Source organism: Condylura cristata, unplaced genomic scaffold, assembly GCF_000260355.1.
Source record: "Condylura cristata isolate star-nosed mole 26May11 unplaced genomic scaffold, ConCri1.0 scaffold00034, whole genome shotgun sequence".
In the NCBI taxonomy this organism is placed as follows: domain Eukaryota; kingdom Metazoa; phylum Chordata; class Mammalia; order Eulipotyphla; family Talpidae; genus Condylura; species Condylura cristata.
Window position 1 is genome coordinate 4,184,372 of NW_004567135.1, and position 18,402 is coordinate 4,202,773.

The 18,402-nt window shown below is 50.2% G+C and overlaps 1 protein-coding gene across 1 annotated transcript in view; it reads right to left on the minus strand.

Moving 5' to 3' along the window:
• Positions 1-18,402, minus strand: part of NCKAP1L (NCK-associated protein 1-like) — a 35,471-nt gene that overhangs the window by 14,354 nt on the left and 2,715 nt on the right. The window contains exons 3-20 of the mRNA XM_004692486.2: positions 16,623-16,778; positions 16,038-16,180; positions 15,231-15,321; positions 15,006-15,143; positions 13,669-13,717; positions 13,425-13,581; positions 11,282-11,338; positions 10,932-11,028; positions 9,997-10,106; positions 9,698-9,830; positions 9,238-9,319; positions 9,002-9,060; positions 8,667-8,812; positions 6,213-6,345; positions 5,828-5,947; positions 3,032-3,177; positions 2,406-2,537; positions 54-272 (exon numbers count right to left, since the gene is read on the minus strand). Of these exons, the coding sequence (XP_004692543.1) occupies positions 54-272; positions 2,406-2,537; positions 3,032-3,177; positions 5,828-5,947; positions 6,213-6,345; positions 8,667-8,812; positions 9,002-9,060; positions 9,238-9,319; positions 9,698-9,830; positions 9,997-10,106; positions 10,932-11,028; positions 11,282-11,338; positions 13,425-13,581; positions 13,669-13,717; positions 15,006-15,143; positions 15,231-15,321; positions 16,038-16,180; positions 16,623-16,778 (2,168 nt within the window). The remainder of the gene's footprint in view (positions 1-53; positions 273-2,405; positions 2,538-3,031; positions 3,178-5,827; positions 5,948-6,212; positions 6,346-8,666; positions 8,813-9,001; positions 9,061-9,237; positions 9,320-9,697; positions 9,831-9,996; positions 10,107-10,931; positions 11,029-11,281; positions 11,339-13,424; positions 13,582-13,668; positions 13,718-15,005; positions 15,144-15,230; positions 15,322-16,037; positions 16,181-16,622; positions 16,779-18,402) is intronic.

An 18,402-nucleotide genomic window follows, 5' to 3' on the forward strand; every position in this document is an offset into this window, starting at 1 on the left:
AAAGCAACAAGCGCGAACAGCAGTAAGGAGTGGAGAATACAAGCCTCACTGACCAGTTTGTGTAGAGCGTGGTGATAGTCTGCTCCCCACAGGAGTCCAGCGGCTGCGTCTGCTGCAGGAGGGCGTTGCGGATGACCCTGGAAGCATCTGTGCCCAAAAGCTGGGCCAGCGATTGCACGAAGTTGACGTACGCCTTGACGCCCGTCAGGAGCTCGGAAGGCCGCGCGATCTCCTGGGTGGTGGCACTGTAGCCAGCCAGCCACACGATGGCTCTGGGCAGGAGAAGGCACAGCGTCAGTCCTGACGGTGAGCACGGGGACAGTGGTCGCGTTCACCACCACCCCGTTTGCACCCCACAGCGAGCCCCGAGGCAGGTACGATGTTGCCCCCCGCTGTATGGATGAGCACTCGGAGCAGAGAGACTCGGCTCGCTGTGTGTGCAGCTGTCGAGTGGCAGAGGCCAGACGGGGTCTAGCAACAGCTGCTTCTGAGCACGAGGCTCTGCTGACTCCTCTGGAGAAGCGGGTCAAGCGGCAGGAACCCCGGGCTCCGGTGGCACCTAAGCCGAGGGCTGCCCCCGGTGCCCAGGCCAGCATGTGCCTCTTCCGCTGGGGGAGAGTTAGCTCGCGTGGCTGGCGGGGGTGGAGAGCATCCCTAGGGGTCCCTGGCTGCGGATGCCAGGCTGGGGGGAGCAGCCGGCTGGACGCGCTCAGAGAAGCACAATACCCGTGCATCCCGCACCCCAGGGGCACAGACGGGACACCCCCCTCCACTCCTCCAGCTCCTTCCAAAATGCCTTCCCCGGGGCCTCCCTGTTGGCGCAGGGGTTAAAGTCTCAGCGCCAGGAAGCTGTCACCAGCCACAGTTCCTCTGAGTTCCATCCCCGGCCAGGGAGGGAACCCCAGGGCGCAGCAGACCTCTCCCGTCTCCCCGCTGCTCCCCTCAGCAGTGTATTTCAGTGGATCTGCCTGTTCTGCTCCCCACTCTGTCTCTGGGGAATCCTCTCACCATCCCTGCACCTCTGGCCTGCACCCCAGTTCTGTGTGCACAAATAAGTAAATCTTTAAAAAAGAAAAGAGAAGAGGCACCACTTGAGCGAGGGAGAAGAATCCAGGAGAGACCGGGACGCGCCTCATCCAGCTTAGAGGTCTCCCTCAGGCCACAGCTCCAGACCAGACCGGGGCTATCGGAACAATGTCAGTGAAGAATGTTCCAGACCTACCCAGGGAGGGCGGAGCGATCACACCCACCCTGCTCCAAGAACAAGCCACCGGCAGCCTCTGAAGCTTTGCACAGAGACGGTTACCAAACCGTTTCTCCTTGACACTGTGAGCGCCTGAGACCCTTCCCGCCGTGTAGCCAACGTGTATGGAATCAGAACAGACTCATTTTACTGTTAAGTAAACTGAGAAATAAATCTCATCTCCGACAATCCTGCCCCGCGCGGCCAGGTGACCCCACCGGATGCCCCTGCCCTGCTCAAGCCCGCCACAGCCCCCAGCTCGCTCAGGAAGCAGAAGCCCCACCCGGGAGCACCCTCACAAGCTGCACCCCCGGCGGCCCGCCTCACGGCCTGCCAGCCCCCAGGCCCGCTCTGTCCCGATCCCCACGTCCCAGTCAGGCGCCCACCGCGGAGCCCCGTGGCTCTTTCCCTGGACGGCCACACCCGTGGCTTCCTCGCGTCTTCAGGCACCGACTGGGCCCGGCAGGCCCGCGGCGGCCTAGGAAACTGCCCGACGCCCTCGCTATTCCCTCCCTGCCTCGGTGATTTCTGATCAGCGCCTACCACTGTCTGACCTACTATATAAACTACTTTTTACCCTCTTTGTCTACCTCCCCCGGAGGTAAGCTGTGGGGGCAGGGAGTTTCATCTGTGTCGGTACCCAGAGCCCTCGCTGCCGACTGCGCTGGTGACTTCCACACACGGGCAGTGCCCCTCCCACTGAAAGGAGGTGTCACGGCCAGGGAAGGGGTCTCCTGTGTCTCGAGGCCTGTTCCACGTCAGGAACTTTGCACTCGCTGTGATTTCTAATTCTCCACCAAGTCTCATGACTGGCCATTTTCAAGTCCCTATGGATGAGGAAAGCGTCCGTATCCTCACTTCACAAGGCAGGAAACGAAGATTCTAGCATGCCAGATGCCCAGCTCTGTGTCCTGGACGACGCCAAGGGGGTCAGCGCGGGTCAGCCCCGACACAGGCCCGCTCGCCCTGCTGACGGTCAACTCTGTTCATCAAAACCACCTCTAGAGGTTTGGGGGTGGGTTTGTTCGTGGGCTTTTAAGAGAGAAGCTTGGGTCCTGTGGCCTGAGACTTCTGCATCAGGAGCTCTGGTGCATGGCTGCACCCCACGACAGACCCCCGGGATCCCCACGACGCAGACACGGGAGACGAGGACCAGGGATACCTGTTGAGTCTGGCTTCCAGCTGGCTGCTGAGATACTCGGAAGGGAAGATGGTGTGCTCGAATACAGAGAAGCTGTGCACATGATTCATTGTCAGTGCTAATTCTGTCAGGTGTATGTGCAGCTTGTCCATGCTGGGGAAAAAGGAGAAATTAAATGAGCCTGAGTTGTGGCCTGGCACCGCCTGTGGTACCCCTAGGGTCGCTGGGCACCCAGGCGCTGACCCCAGGGCAAAGGGGGAAATTCACAGGAAGCAAGAGCGCCCCCTCGTGGCGCAAGGGGTAAAGCACAGCACTATGAAGCCGTCACCGGTCACAGCCTCTGCAGCCCAAGTTGCATCCCCACCCTGGAGTGACCCCAGGGTGCAGCAGACCTCTCCTGTCTCCCCGCTGCTCCCCTCCGCGTGTGTTTCAGTGGATCTGCCTGCTCTGCTCCCCACTCTGTCTCTGGGAAATCCTCCCACACCCCAACACACACACATCTCTGACCTGCACCCAGCTCCTGCGTGCATAAATAAATACCTCTTTACAAAACTTCACAGGAAGCGTCTTCCCGCGACCATCCCCCCCTCCACTGCCTGCTGTCACCCAACCCCTCTCGGCCTCCGGCCTCCGGCCCAGGTCCTCACTTGGTGACAATGCTGCGGTTCTTGCGGTGACTCTCGGCTCCTGGCTTGTCCTTCTCGGGCTCGCCTTTCCTGGGTGTCTGCCTCTGCTTCACGGTCTTCTTGTTCTTGGCCTTGCTGATGGTGGTGGCGCAGTGCTTGGGTAAAAGCTTTAGAAATGAACACGAGTGAGTGGGGAAGTGAGATTGATTCCTCGGCTTTTATATTTCTGCCTTTCCCGCTGGCTCTTCCCATCCACCTCTTTCTGCAGCGGGGCCTATTTGGAATATTCTCGCCTCGAAGTTGTCATTACGAATCTCCCCATGATTAGACTCCAAGGCTCGCGATGGCCGTCTTTCAGGAATCCGACACCCATGCCCAGCCACATGCCCTGTAGAACTATTCAGGCAAAAGAAAAACTCCTGAGAGCTCCCCTGACTGCACTTCCTCGGCTCACCCAGCCTGGGAAGACGGTTGTTTCTGTGGTCTAGACCCACCACCGCCCTTGCGCCATTTCGTCATGTTCTGGAGGACAGTCACAGCCACCACCACAGCCCTCGGAGCTCAGGGTGGCCTGAACGCTCTCCCTTCTTTTAAATGAGCCATCCTAGTTCTTCTTTATTTTTAACATCTTTTTTTAAAGATTTTTATTTATTTGTGCATACAGAAATGGGGTACAGACCAGAGGTGCCAGTTAAAGGACTCGCCAGAGACAGAGCGGGGAGCAGCACAGACAGATGCACTGAAACCCTCAGCTGAGGGGGTCAGCGGGGAGACAGGCGAGGCCTGCTGTGCTCTGTGGGTCACTCCCCGGGCAAGGATCTAGCTCGCACTGAGGCGGCCACAGCTCAGCTTAGCTTCGCAGGGCAGCACCAGCCCGCTGCGCCACCAGGGAGGGCCCACGCCATCCTATTTCTCGCGAGTTACTTTAAATGTCAACCCTGCACCTCTTCTCTTCACCAACTTCCCCGCTTGTCATACAGAAAACGAGAGCCAGAGTTACACGCTGGGGCTTCTCTTCCAGGCCATCACCTTGAGCTGTGCTCACTCCCCTGCCTCCAGCAAACACCGCCCCGGGAAGATTCTCTGAGCACTGTAGAGCCAGGAGGAAACGGGCGGGCGCTCTTAAAGCCACACTTCGGTTTTGTTTCTTTTTAACAGTTTATTTTTACATCATTTTGTACTTTTTTTTTTTTCATCTCAATTGTAATCCCCGTGGGTTTCCCATCACTGAGTCACCCGCCACACTTCGGTTTTTTTTAAGTTCAAACTTCCGCTACTGCAAAACTTAAGTCCACCTTGACCGACAGAGGTGGGGGGACCCTGAAATCACCCCAAAGTGTGAATCCAAAGGTAGCTGCAAAAACTGCAACTCTCTTAGTAATGGCAGCATCGTTCATTATTTATTCAAAATGAAAACTTTGGAGGAAGCAACACTCAGGGCTGCAAAGTCCTGGCTGCCTGCAGACATTACTCCCCCCCCGCCCCCCCCGCGAGGCAGCCCAGGCCCAGCGCTGCCAAGTCTTTGCCCAGCACGAGGGAGGAGCCAAGCGAAGCGTGGGAGGGGCCGAGCCTGCTCCGAGGAACCCCGAGTTCTACTCGCCCGCACATCTTCCTTGCATTCATTATTTAGAATTTTTTGCAAAACTGTACTTGAGCTCCTTTTTCTTTTAAACTGGGCCATCCCCCGAGGGCCAGTACTGTGTATGTCCTCCTGGGCCAGATCCCAAAATACCCAGTTTAGGGCCTGGTGCCTACTAAGTAGCCAATTCAACAACCGCTAACTAGCATCTACTGAGAGTCGCAAACCACCTGTTTGGCGTACTTTCTCGCTTCATCTTTATGATACCTCCAAAAAGAAACCACTCTTATCCTCCCTTTACATCTGAGCATATGGAGAAGTTAAGGGTTAACGAAACTGAATTTGAACACACACACGCCAACCCCTGGCGACCAACGCTGACGAAACCCGACTCAAACCCGGGCAGAGTGGGCCGTCTGGGCACCCTAAAAGACTGCAGGGCAGAGCAGATCAATTTCCTCACTTTCAGCTTTTCTGAGATGTCGAGTGAACAAATCACCACCAGATGCAGTGAGTCAGGCGAGGGAGAGGAAAACAAGCAGACAAGAACGAGAAAGGAGCCCCGAGGACACACACAGAGGAGGAGCCCGAACAGGCCGGCCGGGCCAGCCGCAGATGGACAGACCGAGACAAGGAGGCCCCCGGAGGCGGGGGAACTGCCCTACGTGTGCGCCACAGAGCAGAAGGGGACGAAGGTTAGACAATGAGCTCACCTCTCGGAATCCTTCAAATGAGAGACAGACGCAGCCATTCAAACAAGAACGTTTTTGGCCACCTGTATCTACTCCCAAAGTAAAGGTGGAACGCACCACACTGAGGGGAACAGCTAACCACAGGCCTCTCTGGTGGGGCGACCGGATACAGCGCAGCCCTGCGAAGCTTCGCAGCCACTGCAGCAGCACGAGTTCGATCCCCCGCCAGGGAGGGACCCACGTGGCGCGGCAGACCTCTCCTGTCTCCCCGCTGCTGCCCTCAGCGGTGGGTTTCAGCCGACCTGCCTGTTCCGCTCCCCACTCTGTCTCCGGGGGATCCTCTCACCACCCCAATGCCTCTGGCCTGTACCCCAGTTCTTGTGTGAATAAATAAATCTTTAAACAAACAACCAAAAAAGGCCTACCATAGACTCAGGTAAATCAAGCCTACCTGCTTGAGAGAAAGAATTCGGAAACATCTGAAGGAAGACAAAGGAAGGGAGCGGGAAAGGCAGCAGAGAGATGAGGGGAGACCCGTCTCCCCACCTGCTCGCTCAGGTTGCGCTGCTCCGCGCAGATCTCCAGGATGCAGTTGCTGGTCTGCTTGGCCAGCTCCTCCAGGAAGGAATTGCAGTGGTGAAGGCCATGGTTCTTCAGGTGGGGGTACTTGAGGAAAAGGGGCGGCGGGAGACCGTGTCATCAGCAGGCAGCCCCGCCGTCCCGATGACGCTCCCGGGCGCCCGGGCCGGAGCTGCTCGTTCCTGCCTCAGAGAGGAGCCGCCACCCAGGCGCAGAGGGAGCCACAGGGACCCAGGCACATACTGGTGACGCGCCCTGCCTGACATCGTGACACGTGCCTGGCGTCGTGATATCGGGGAATCAGGACGAGACGTGACTAGAGGTGACAAGCCCCGGGGTTCAGGGCACCCACCTCCTCTGGGCACATCTCGTGAGTGCAGTGGGCAAAGTGAGCACAAATCCGGGGGAAGGCGATGGCATAGCGTAGCATGGTGGGCTCCTCCAGCGTGGCGGCAAACATCTTCTCAAAGGTCCGGAGGTGGAAGCTGCAGGGAGGGGAGGGAGAGACCCAAAAGCAGGGCCGGGAGCTGTTCCCTCTGAGAAGGGAAGAACACCCTGCTTGCAGCAGCCTTTACTGAGAGGCGCCTCTCCCGCCTTCGTGTTCCTGCTCCTGAGACAGGAGCCCAAGGAACTTGCCCTTGCACCCACTCACGGGCTGGACTCCAGGACAGTTAAGCGATGCTCTTCTTCCCTTGCACAGAATTTGCTATCCCTCTCTCCGTGACCCGGACAGGCCCCCTCGTTCAGAAACCCCTCAGGACACCCACCTGCCATGCTAACCCCTCCTACTGACATGATCCTGTCGAGAAAATTCTATAATGTGAACCCAAAGAAACATTAACATTGCACAATCCACTTAAGACAGTGTCACTTGAAAATTTCAGCACGTAACTAAGCTTATGTAAAACTGTGATGTAGCCAATAAAATGAAACTACGGAGAGATTTTCATTTTGTTGATATTAAAAAATGAAATTAAAAATAGGTAACTTAAATTGGAAAAGGTTATTTCAATGCTGTGTAGAGTTTGATCGTGGAATGGATGGAAAAAACCAATTTCATACTAATTCATACTAACTCACTACGATTGACATCATCATTACGTTTTCTACAATTTCTGGTTTTGATTTAATTAAAGTTTTCTTTTTAATATTCTTTTTATGGTCCACAGGTACAGGTTAGCACAGTATTTTTACACAGCTCAGTAATAACCACTATTATGAAAAGATACCTAAGGACTAAACCAAACATCTCTACACTTGACTAAAGATAAAAACAAAATGTGTAACAATTCCAGTTCCTTCATGCATGCTCCTGTAATAAAGCCTTAACCCAGTTCAAAAAAAGTAAAGTTAAAAAAGTTTAAAAACCACAAAGCTACGCAACCAAAGGCCCAACTGCCCAAATGGACAGTAGCTGGCCACGCTCTCATGGGTCAGTAGACAGCAAGCGCATGCTGAATATTAACTCATAAAGTGCTTTGTATTTTAATAAGGAGGGCTCTTGGTAAAGTGACTGGATGGTGTCGTGGACAAATCATAAAGCGGAGATTTACTGCACTAATTTACATCCCTCTCAAATTCCGATACTCAGGTTCCAGAAAAACTCTCAGATTAATTTCATGAGGCTGCTTTTTCGAGACCCTAACCCTCTCAACTACATGCGCTCCCGGTACACTGCTTATATCTGCAGCTACGATGCTGACGTCCTTGTGACACGTGCATGTTAAATCTGCCCGTCACTGACGACGGAGAGCCGAGATAACATATGTATTGCCGTCTGAGCCCTCAGGTGGCAGAGTTATGCGCAAAGCTGGTCAGCATTAGTATATGTGAATGATACCTAAAGAAGAAAAACTAATTTTCGTCTTCAGAGACCATGTTCTCCAGCTCTCTCATCTAGTTTCAGTTCTCTCCCCTAAACCCTCCAAGTTCCCCAGGTCTCTTTTTAAGTCCAATATACCGAGAACAAGTAAAACTAAAGACAACAGAGAGGGGGAAATGTGCTGCTGTATTGACGTGTGATCCCAGAGCAGGGAAGGCTGTATCCTAAGGAAAGCCAGAACCCAAGGGAGTCAAGTTCAGGTTCCTTTCACTTGGTAGCAGCTGAAATGGAGAAATCACCAAAAAAAGAATTTTCCTCTGTCCTGGGGAATTGCACCAGAACTGTGTAGAGAAACAGTGAGGGGCAGCCTCCAAGTCCGTAGGTGGCTGTCAGAGCCAAACCGATGAGGGAAAGTAGAGCTGACCCAACTGGATGGTAAGGGTGGGGCTTCTCAAACCCCACCCCCTGAGCAGGGGCTGATGGGAACCAGGGGCGGGGCTGATGGGAACCAGGGGCGGGGCTGATGGGAACCAGGGGCGGGGCAGAGGCTTCTGGCAGTTCAAGGCTACGGCTCTTGACAGTTTAACTGCTCAGGCCGTGGGGGAGGTAAACTGCTGGGACTTTTGACCAGTTAAGCTGCTGGGCTCTGGAGTTACACTGCGGGGGGAGGTCACCAGCTTGCTCCGTATGGCTTTGGCTTGGACTTCAGCCCCTGCTCAGGGGATGCTGTCAACGGCGGCACAGAGCAAATGGCCAGGTGCAGCCTGTAAATCCTGCCCTGCCCATTTCTCCCTCCTGTGTAAATAAATCCTTGATGGCTTCACTGTGTGCCAGCTTTGGGTCCTGTCTTGCAGTCACAAGCACAAGGGTAAGGACTCACCAGCCAGGTCGCTGCCCCCCCCCCCCCCCCCCGCCCCGGATTGCTTGGGTTCAGCCTGGCAAGAGGTCAAATGACTTTAAAGAGAGTTCTGAACGCGGACATACCAGAAAGTAGACAGGTCTGAAGTCTCCACCAACACTTTCTCTACTGAGTCCAGCATTTGGGAGTGAAAGATGATGAGGTTCATCACCTTGGCTAAGTCGGGGTTCTCGTGCAGGTGCAGGGGTGCCTTAGCCACACTGGTATATGCCTATGGTTGGGGTTGCAAAAAGGTAGAGAAAAACAGGATCAACAAAAAGGCCCAGTGTTGGGGCTACAGGTAGGCTGGGGCTTATCCAATATTGGTTTTCAATGTTGAATTGCTCCCTAGAGCAGTGAGATGGGAATGCAGGAGAGGGGAGAGCCTGAGAACGGGGTTTATTCACAGGAAAAGACCTACCTGCAAGCGGAACCAGTCCAGCCTCAGGCCAGAGAAGTCAAATTTCTCTTCATTATCAACTATAAGAAAAGCAAGTGGTTACGAGGGCAAAATAAAGAGCACCCACATCCAACTGCACAGAATGATACTCTTCACGGTCATCCTGCCCCATTCCTGACGTCAAGAGGTCAGTACTTCCAGAAGAAGCAAAAGTTGACCCCCCATACACCCTGCCTCTCCCACTTCCCTCCAGTTACCTTGTTTGAGATTCAGAGAGGAGAGAGTACTGACAAATGAGGACATGATGATGGACTCCTCCTCGGGGCATACAGAGAGGTTCTAAAAGAGAAGTGAGAGTCACCCTCAAGGCACATGTGCCACCAGGCCAGAAGCGAGGGCCTCCAGGCTCAAGGCCGTGACCGTGAGGAGCTGAGTGTCCCGAACAGCAAGAACCCAGCAAGAAAAGGGGCCGATTTCCTGGGTTCCCTGCCACACTAGCACCCAACTTCTCTTTATATTTCTCTCCTGTTTCTAGGTAGTTTTACGTATTAAAAAAGAAAGTGGTTGCTGAGGTTACTTGTCTGTTTTAACCAGTGTGGCGGGGGAAAACAGGCATTTTGACATAAAGTAAAGAGAGCATGAGATCTGGAGTGGGTCTGTGAGGGGAATCACCAGGAATCAGGCTAAAATTGCCAAAGTATAATCAATTAAACATACTTGAATGGCATCGCTGAGCACAAGAGCATCAAATCTGGCCAGGTACTGGAGGTGGTACTGCTGTATCACCTTGCTGTGTCTCCGGACCAGAGTCCTAATCTCCTCCAGTAAGAACAGCAGTTCTGCAATGCTCCTACAAGCCAGGAACAGGAACAGAGAGCGGTATGAGACACCAAATATGAACTGAGACGCAGACAGTGGCAACAGAACGGTGAGTGAGGCTCTGAGGCCATGTGATGGCGCCTGTCCCTGTCCCAACCCCCCGAAGGCCAAGGTTCTCAGCCACGGCCAGTACTAACGAGTCGGCATAGTCCTCTGGCGTCTTTGTCTTGGTGACATTCTCTGTGTGACGAACCAGCCAGGTGACCTCATCACGAATGAAAGACATGGCCATGAAAGCCAAGAGGGCCTGGGGGAAGGAACAAATGATGAGAATTTTCAAGGTTAAAGGTGGATGTCAAAGCACAGAGAAAACGAGCATGAAAACATCCATGTGGATACAATCTTTCGCCACCTGGACAAGAGTGTCCAATAAAAAACGCAGAGATCCACGAAAAATCTATGTGGCACATAATCAGACAAGTACATTGCATTGACATAAGCTCATAGTCAACACCCTTCCCTCCCTATCAAATTAAATTTCAGAAAGACTCACTAGGCGTTTGTAGGGTTAAAAAGCAAAGCAAGGCCCTCCCTGGTGGTGCAAAGGGTTAGCTTCATGCAAGTTCCATCCCTGCCCCGGGGGTGACCCACAGGGCATGGCAGACCTCTCCTGACCAGCCCGCTGTTCCCCTCCCCTCAGCAGTGGATTTCGTCAAACTGCCTGCTCTGAAACCCACTCTGTCTCTAGTGACGCCTCTCACCACCCCTGCACCTCTGGCTTGTACCCCAATTCTGTATGTATAAGTAAATAAATGTAACCAAAAGTCAGATAGTTTACATTTAAAGAAAAAAAAAAGCAAGCAAACTCTGCCTTAATTAGTTGCTACTCAAACAGAGGGTAAGAAAGTATACAAGCGGCTAAAATGCATTATATACTATGACAATGCTTAAAAAAAAAGAGATACAAAGCTTTGGGGTATCCCAGTAAGAGTCAAAGAAATCGCAAATATACATAATTATACAACTAGATCACCAAAGACCCAGAATTGCAAAAACTCATGTCTACCATATCGTTCCCCAAAGAATCTTTCCCCACTGGGCACCATCCCCCTCCCAACACGGCTTTCCCTGCCTTGGGACCCAGCAGTCCTGGCTCATCCGCTAACACGGTCTCCAGCTCCTTCACGGCCATCCGCAGAAACTGCCGCCGCTGGCAATGAAACTGGCCGCTGAGAAAGAAAACCAGAGAATATCCACTGTCACTCCCCTGCCAGCCTGCATGAGAAAAGGCTGTCAGACAGGAGAAGGCCCAATGTTAATCAGACTTGCTAGGAAAACGCAAGATTGTGAAGCGAACGTGTGGTTAGGTTGGGGGTTCTTGAGGCAATAATACAGCGCAGGAACTAGGGGTGTCTCAGGTGAGAACAGAAGTCGGGAGGGTTCCTGGCCCTTCCCTCCTGTCGAGCCTGTTTCCCACCTTACCTGTTGGCAATAACATATTCCTTGCTTTCCTTGATGTCCGCCACGCGTTTTCCATACCTGTGGAGGTACAAGTACCTGGCTATATGTGTCATGAACATCAAATTAGATCACTTATGTCCAAGGACTCCCTAAACTGTGAGCCATATGTGTTAGAGTTCTAAGGGGCGGGGAAGGAGTAGCCCTCACCCATCCCTCCCACACCAACAAGAGTTAGTTAGTAGAAAGTTTTCCAAATCCATATGTTAGTTAGAGCGAGAAGCAGGTAGATAGGTAGGACAGACAGATAATCAGCCCTACATCCTGTAACTTCTAATTATTGTTACATTTTTTCTCTCTTAGCTCTGAGAGTGATTTTCTATGATACTACCCAGATGTGGAGACTATGAGGATTAAGTAGTCTCAGAGAATGTCAATAATACATGTTTGGAGGCAAACTGGTAAGAAATATTGAAATTTAAAATAAGCAAAAACCTTCATCTCCAGCAGTTGTACTTCAGTGACTGTACCCTACTGAATTCCTCACATGGCTTCACAAAGATATGTCCAAGGACATTCCTTACAGCATTGTTTGTAACGATATTTTTTAAGTGAAAACAATTCAAATATCTATGGCATAAGGAAATACCATTCAACTGCTAAAAGGAATGTAAGTCTCTGTAGAATGCAAAAGTATCCAAAATATAGAAGTAGAAAAAAACTGCAAACGTATCGGAGATTGTGGATCCACTGTTTTTCAAAAACTGCTCATATGAAGTGGAAAATACATGTACGCTTTACACATACACACACACATGCAGGACATAAATTATCTTGGGAAGTGAGAGTCTGGTCGCTTTCACTTTGTATTTTTTACATTTTTGAAGGTTAGTTTTGCGATGATAAAAAGCGTTTGAGCCCTTCCTCAATCCCATACAACTCATTCTCTATTCTTCCCCTCTTGGTCAACTTCTTGAAAGAGATACTTAGATACTTATTCAATTCCTCATCCCACTTGCTCTTAAACCACTGCAGCCGAGCTGGAGACCTCACCGCTGAAGTATCCACAGAAGGGTGCTAGACCATGTTCATAGCCAAATCCAGTGAACACTTGGCAGGCCTCATTTTATTTGACCTTTCCACAGCATCTAACAGAGATAACCAGAACTTCCTTCTTGGAATGTGTTCTTCCCTTGACTTCTGTTTTCTCTCTTCTTCTCAACTCCCTTCCCTGATGGCCTTCAAATATCAACACTGCCAGAGTGTCTGCCCCGGCCTCATCTCACGCTCCACGTTCTCCTTGAGGAATATCACCCACTTCTACAGACTCTGCTTACCATTTTACCAATCTTTCTCTGAATCCAGTTGCAGAAACATAAAATAAGAGACAAGTCCAGTTCGATCTGTTCAAACTGAATTCACAATCACACACACACTTTCTTTTCTTCATAGCTCTCTATTTTAAGGATACTATAAACTTTGACTTCATTCTCAATTCTTGCTAATTTACTTAATCTCTGCCTCTAGTTCTATATATATCCACAGAGTATCTTCTTCCTTGAAGCCAGACTGTTCCTTTCTAAATTGCAAATCTGATTGTGTTACTCAGTTTGCAATCACTCGGGTTCAAACACCATGACACGAAACACAAGACCCCAACCTGTGTCTCCAAATCTGTTTCTTGATGCCGCCGCCTCCCTTTGTAAAGCAGCTATCGATGCACACTGAGTTGCGCGATTTCATTCCTCATAACAGCCCTTTGATGTAGGTAGGTCACAGAGAAGTGCTATTATCATCCCCATCTAATAGAAGAGGAAACTGAGGCATGGCTTGGGGAAGCTCAGTAACTTGCCCAAAACTCACCCAGCCAGTAAGTAGAGGACTGAAACCCAAACCCAGGCTGTCAGGTTTCAGAGCCCACGCTCTTACCCTCTAGGCTGTTTTATTAATCAGTGTACCTCTAAAACCCAGGGGCGTGCTAGTAAATAGCAGGAATTCAATAAGTACTTCTTCAGTGACAGAACTAACCCTCACCCCCATGCATGCACTCAGGGCGGCGGGAGTGATGGAGGGACTAACACTCGTGGGAGGAGACGCACTCAGGGCGGCGGGAGTGATGGAGGGACTAAGCGCGGGAGGAGACGAGCTTGGTTCTCCCGTCTCTCACCCTTTGCAACTGCTGAACAGCTCCTCGGTGACCTTGTGCACCTGGAGCGCGTCCTCCCGGATGAGCGTGATGTACAAGGAGCCCTGCAGGCACAGCTTCCACAGCTTCTGGCACTGGGTGTTGGTGTTGAGGCACCCATGGCAAAGGAGAAACCCAACTGCAGGAGGTGAAACAGTGCGGGAGCTTCTCAGAACGTGCCCATGTGACGCGTCTCCACGCCCCCACTGCCTCCCACGGCACTTACTGGTAATCCAGCGCTCCATCACCTCCACAGAGAGGTACTCACAGGCCACCTGTGGGAAGACAGAGGGCCCAGTGCTAGTTTGGTTTGCTCTTCCCCTGAAGACTAGCTCACTCCAGACAGAGGTGGTCAAGTTAGGGGTCTTCTTGGTGGTGCTGGGGTTAAGTTTTGGCACAGTCAAGCTGAGACTATCACCAGCACAAGTTCGATCCCTGGCCAGGAGCTGACCCACGTGGCACATCGGACCTCTCCTGTCTCCCTCTGCTCCCCTCAGCAGTGGATCTGCCTGTTCTGCTCCCCACTCTGTCTCTGGTAAATCCCCTCACCCCCACACCTCTGGCCTGCACCCCAGTTCTTGTGTGCATCAAAAAATAAAAATGAAAATAAATCTTAAAAAAATAAAAACAAAGATAATCAAATTTGAATGTCAAAGCCAACTGTCTTTTACCAGACCGGACAAGGCTAAAACTAAGAAACCTGCTAATAATGGGGATGAGGGGAAAAGTACAGCTGAAAGTCAGAATAAACAGAGGTTTAACATAACTGCTCTCCAACAGTTCAGATACTTTTAAAAACAGGAGATCAAGATTTAAAACCTCTTCATGATTTCTCCCTTCCTGTGGATTCTTTTACCACTGAAAGACTACGTCACTTACTTGGCACGTCTCACTCACCCTGTACCATCAGCTGTACTTTTTAAAAAGATTTATTTTATTAATTTATGCATATATCAGCTAGGGTATAGGCCAGAGGTGTGGGGGCTGGGGAGAAAGGACCCCAGAGACAGAGTGGGGAGCAGAACTGATCGACTGAAATCCACTGCGGGGAGCAGCGGGGAGACAGGAGAGGGCTGCTGCGCCCTGGGGGTCCCCCCCTGGCTGGGGCTGGAACTCACACTGGCCATGGCTTGGTAGTGCTGAGACTTAACCCCCGCAGCCCCAGGAAGGCCCATCAGTTGTATCTTGATGAATACACGGTCCATCGCCCCTACGCATCAAGGCTGCTGGGCCCGTGTGTAGTTAAATAAGAACAGTTGTTGACTAACTGATGCTGCACCCAAGATCCTGTTGAGCTGAACAGGTGCTGCTGACTCAGTTCCAACCACTTGTTCATTCTATGAATACTCACTAAATCCTTTCTAGGGCAGGCACCTACTAACTCTGACCCGTAGGCACTACTAACTCAGAAGCTGTCACCTAACCATAATTTTCTGTTTACAAGAAATGATGGGTTTTGAGGTGTGTCTTCAAAGCGGGCTGAAGTGCTTCCTGAAGAAGCACCGCTTCAGAGATGGCCTTGGCGGGTGGAACGCCTCCTCTGAGGAGAAAGAAGGAACTCACCGTGTCGGAATTAGCAGGGTTAATCATGGCTGCTGGGCTGCTGATGAGGCTGAGAAGCTGGGCATTGCGCCACTGCTCAGCCCCCTGGTTCCTTCGGACAAAGAGGAAGTAGAGAGAGAGGAGGGCACCACTCACAGCCTGTGGGGAGAACAAACGAATGCTTTGAGTGGCTGAAGGACCACATACTTCTGCCTGAGGAGCTCTGCACTCAGTCAGGATACTTGCCTTTGTGTGAGGCCCAAACTCCTCTGTCAGTTTCTTCAGAGGCTGGTCATACTCCAAGACCATCTGACCGAGACGGGCAAAGCTGGAGTCACTAGCAGAGAGCACAGGGAAGAGCAGTTGCAGGCCTCTGGCGGCCATGATGTCTGCACGCAGAGTTCAGACAGGCTAGCGTCTCCCACTTCCAGAGAGACACATGCCCCACTGAATCACCTCTGCAGATAAGCCACGCCAGGCCCCGGAGACTAAACTACGGTTAGACAGAACCACGCAATTGGGGCAGGTCCTTTTCTAATAACCTGAAAAGCCAAGTGGAAGCCAGTCCAGGATTAAAAAAAGCAACTGTAATAAAATAAAAATGAAAATCAACAACCAACTATAAACCAGAGACATTCTACAGAGGTGGAGAGGGGAACAGGGTCAAAGCTGGGGCGGGAAGAGCACATGGGACTGTGGTGATGGCGCACGGGTGAAGCGGTGATGGGAAGTCCGTGGGGATTACAACCGAGTTGAAAAAGGATATTTTACATATGTATGTGTGTCTATATATGTGTATAAAATATTTTAATTAAAAAAATTACTCAGAAACAACACAGACGGGATAAGCCGCCAGCAGATATTTGAGTTCACCCTGCAGAGGCCCTGGCTGGTGTGTGCCCTTGTAAACAGTGTCCGGGGTTTTACTTTGCCTGGGTCATCATGTAGGTCGTTCTTCTCACACGAGAAAGCGTGGACTCTACTTCCTTTATGTCCACCCCAACCTGCAGCACCACGTGTAGCCTCTTCACCTCCGGACGCCCTGGGACTCACCTGTGCCCGTGCATCATCTCGTGAGCACAGTTGTACGTGCCGATGAGCACTTTCCGATCCTCAATCCGTGACAGAAGTAAAATAACTGAGGTGTAAGTCACAATCAAGTCCAGGTAACCCCGAGTGAAGTCGAAGTTAAGATTCTACAGGGAAAATACACAGGAACTCAAGAAGGGTAAAGCCAACTGCCCATTTTCCCAACCACTGCAGAGAACGCCAGAGAGACCCGGAGGGCCCGAGGGTCGGGTTAGTGGGAGGAACTGAGAGTCGCAAATTCCAAAGGAGAACACTGGAACAAAAGCCAGGGCTGAAAGTGGGCTCAGGATACAGGGCCAGGAAATAGGGTAGCTTTTAGGAGTTGGAGAAAGTAAAATAAGGTTCTTGGGCAATTTTTACATTCAATAAATCGCACTGCCAATCATTATAACAGATGGATACACTTTAACCTCAGCAACTTTTTACAAGAGAATTAGAGTCCTGAGATGAAAGAGTCACTACTCCAGCCCCACCCCACCACACACTGTCCCAACCAAGACCTGGTCTTTTTTGTGGCTCGAGGATAGAAAGAGTTGCAAGGAGTCTTACAATATCAAAATGGCACTGGCAGGCATCAATGGTGTTGAGAAGTTCATATACATGATCCTGGGGGAGAAGTGGAGATGAGAATGAGCGACGAGAAGATGGCATCTTCCTATCCAAATTTGAGGGGACGGGTTCTCTCCCTCTTGTCCCAGAGAGTCTCTGGTAAGTGAGGCAGGCACTGCTGAGCACAGACCTCCCTCCTCTCCCTCAGAGGCCCAGATGCCTATGTTTCTACCAGCACGAGACATTGTTATGTTACACGCGCTTTCATAGCTTGTCACCTGGGTGGCACCCTTTACCAATTAGAAAGGCCACAAAATGCAGATCACCTGGTAGGCCATACCACGTAGTCTTTTTCATAGTGGTGAGTATTTGCTTTGTTTCCAATTCCTGGACTATTGGCACTTTTATTTCTACAAAAGTAGAACTGCTTGATCAAAGAGTGTGTTTAATGCATTACCATAAGCTAACTTCCAATAAAAATATATACAAATGGCCAATAAGCACGCAAAAAGATGTTCAATCATATTAGTCATCAGGGAACTATAAACTAAAACCACAATAAGTTACCATCTTATACCTACTAGTGTGGCTAAAATTTGATTCAGCTAATAGCAAGTGCCAGTAAAATGTGAAGTGAGAAAAATGGAAGAATGACTTTGGAAAAAAGTTTGGACATTTATCATGACTTGAAACATACAAATACCATAAATTGAGCGATTCAGCTTCTAGATTATTTACCCACGTAAAATGAAAACAGCCTCCACAGTGATTTGTACACAAATGTTTACAGCAACCTATACATCATGGCCAAAAGCTGGACACAATCAAAAGTATACACATTTGTCAAGCCGATTAAAATGTATGGGGAAAAGATGTTTCCAAGTTATCACCCCCAAAAGGTTAAACTAACTAAAAAATCTAAATTAACATATCGGGAAACTGAGGCTCAGAGCAGTTAAACTTGCCCAAATCACAAAGCTAGTAAGGGACAGAACCAGACTAGGAGCCCAGAGCCCATGACCTTCCTCTGTGCTGCAAGACCCTACACCTTATCTCGGCCTCGGCGTCCTCGTGTGCCAGGAAGACCTGCTAATTTCTGCAACTCAGGTCCTATGGAATCTAATAGAGGTTCGCTTTCGGTCACTTACATAATCAATGTCCCTGGACAGGACTTCTAAAAACAAGAATGAACGGAATTAACATGTGTTGGTCTATTACTTTACTAGTTGTTAAATACTGAGTTTGGTATTTTCTATGTGTTATCTCATTTAACTCTCACAAAACCCCATATAGTCATTTTTATTTGCCCATTCATAGATCAAAAAAAAAAACTGGGAGTGAAAGAATTTCCAGTAAGTCATACACTGTTTAAGTGGTAAACTGAAATTCGAGGCACCTGGAAATACGCAGAAGGCTGGAAACATCTCGTTCAAACACGAAGGAGACATGACAACTAAATTCAATGTATGATCCTTGAGAGAACTAGAGAATAATGTGAATGGCCTATACATTAACTAATAATATTGGAGCAAGTTACATTTTCTGAGCACCATAATTATGTTAGGGTTATGTAAGAGTGTATTTTTGGTTTTAGCAGATGTATGCTAGAAGTACTTCAGGAGGGAAATGTGGCCTCAACTAACTCAAATGGTTTAGGAAAAAAAAGAGAAAGAGAAGTAAACATGGAAAAATACAACAATAAGGAAATCCAGGAAAAGAGTAGAACAATATTCATTACACTTCTTTTGGAATTTTTCAGTAAAATTGTAATAAGATACTA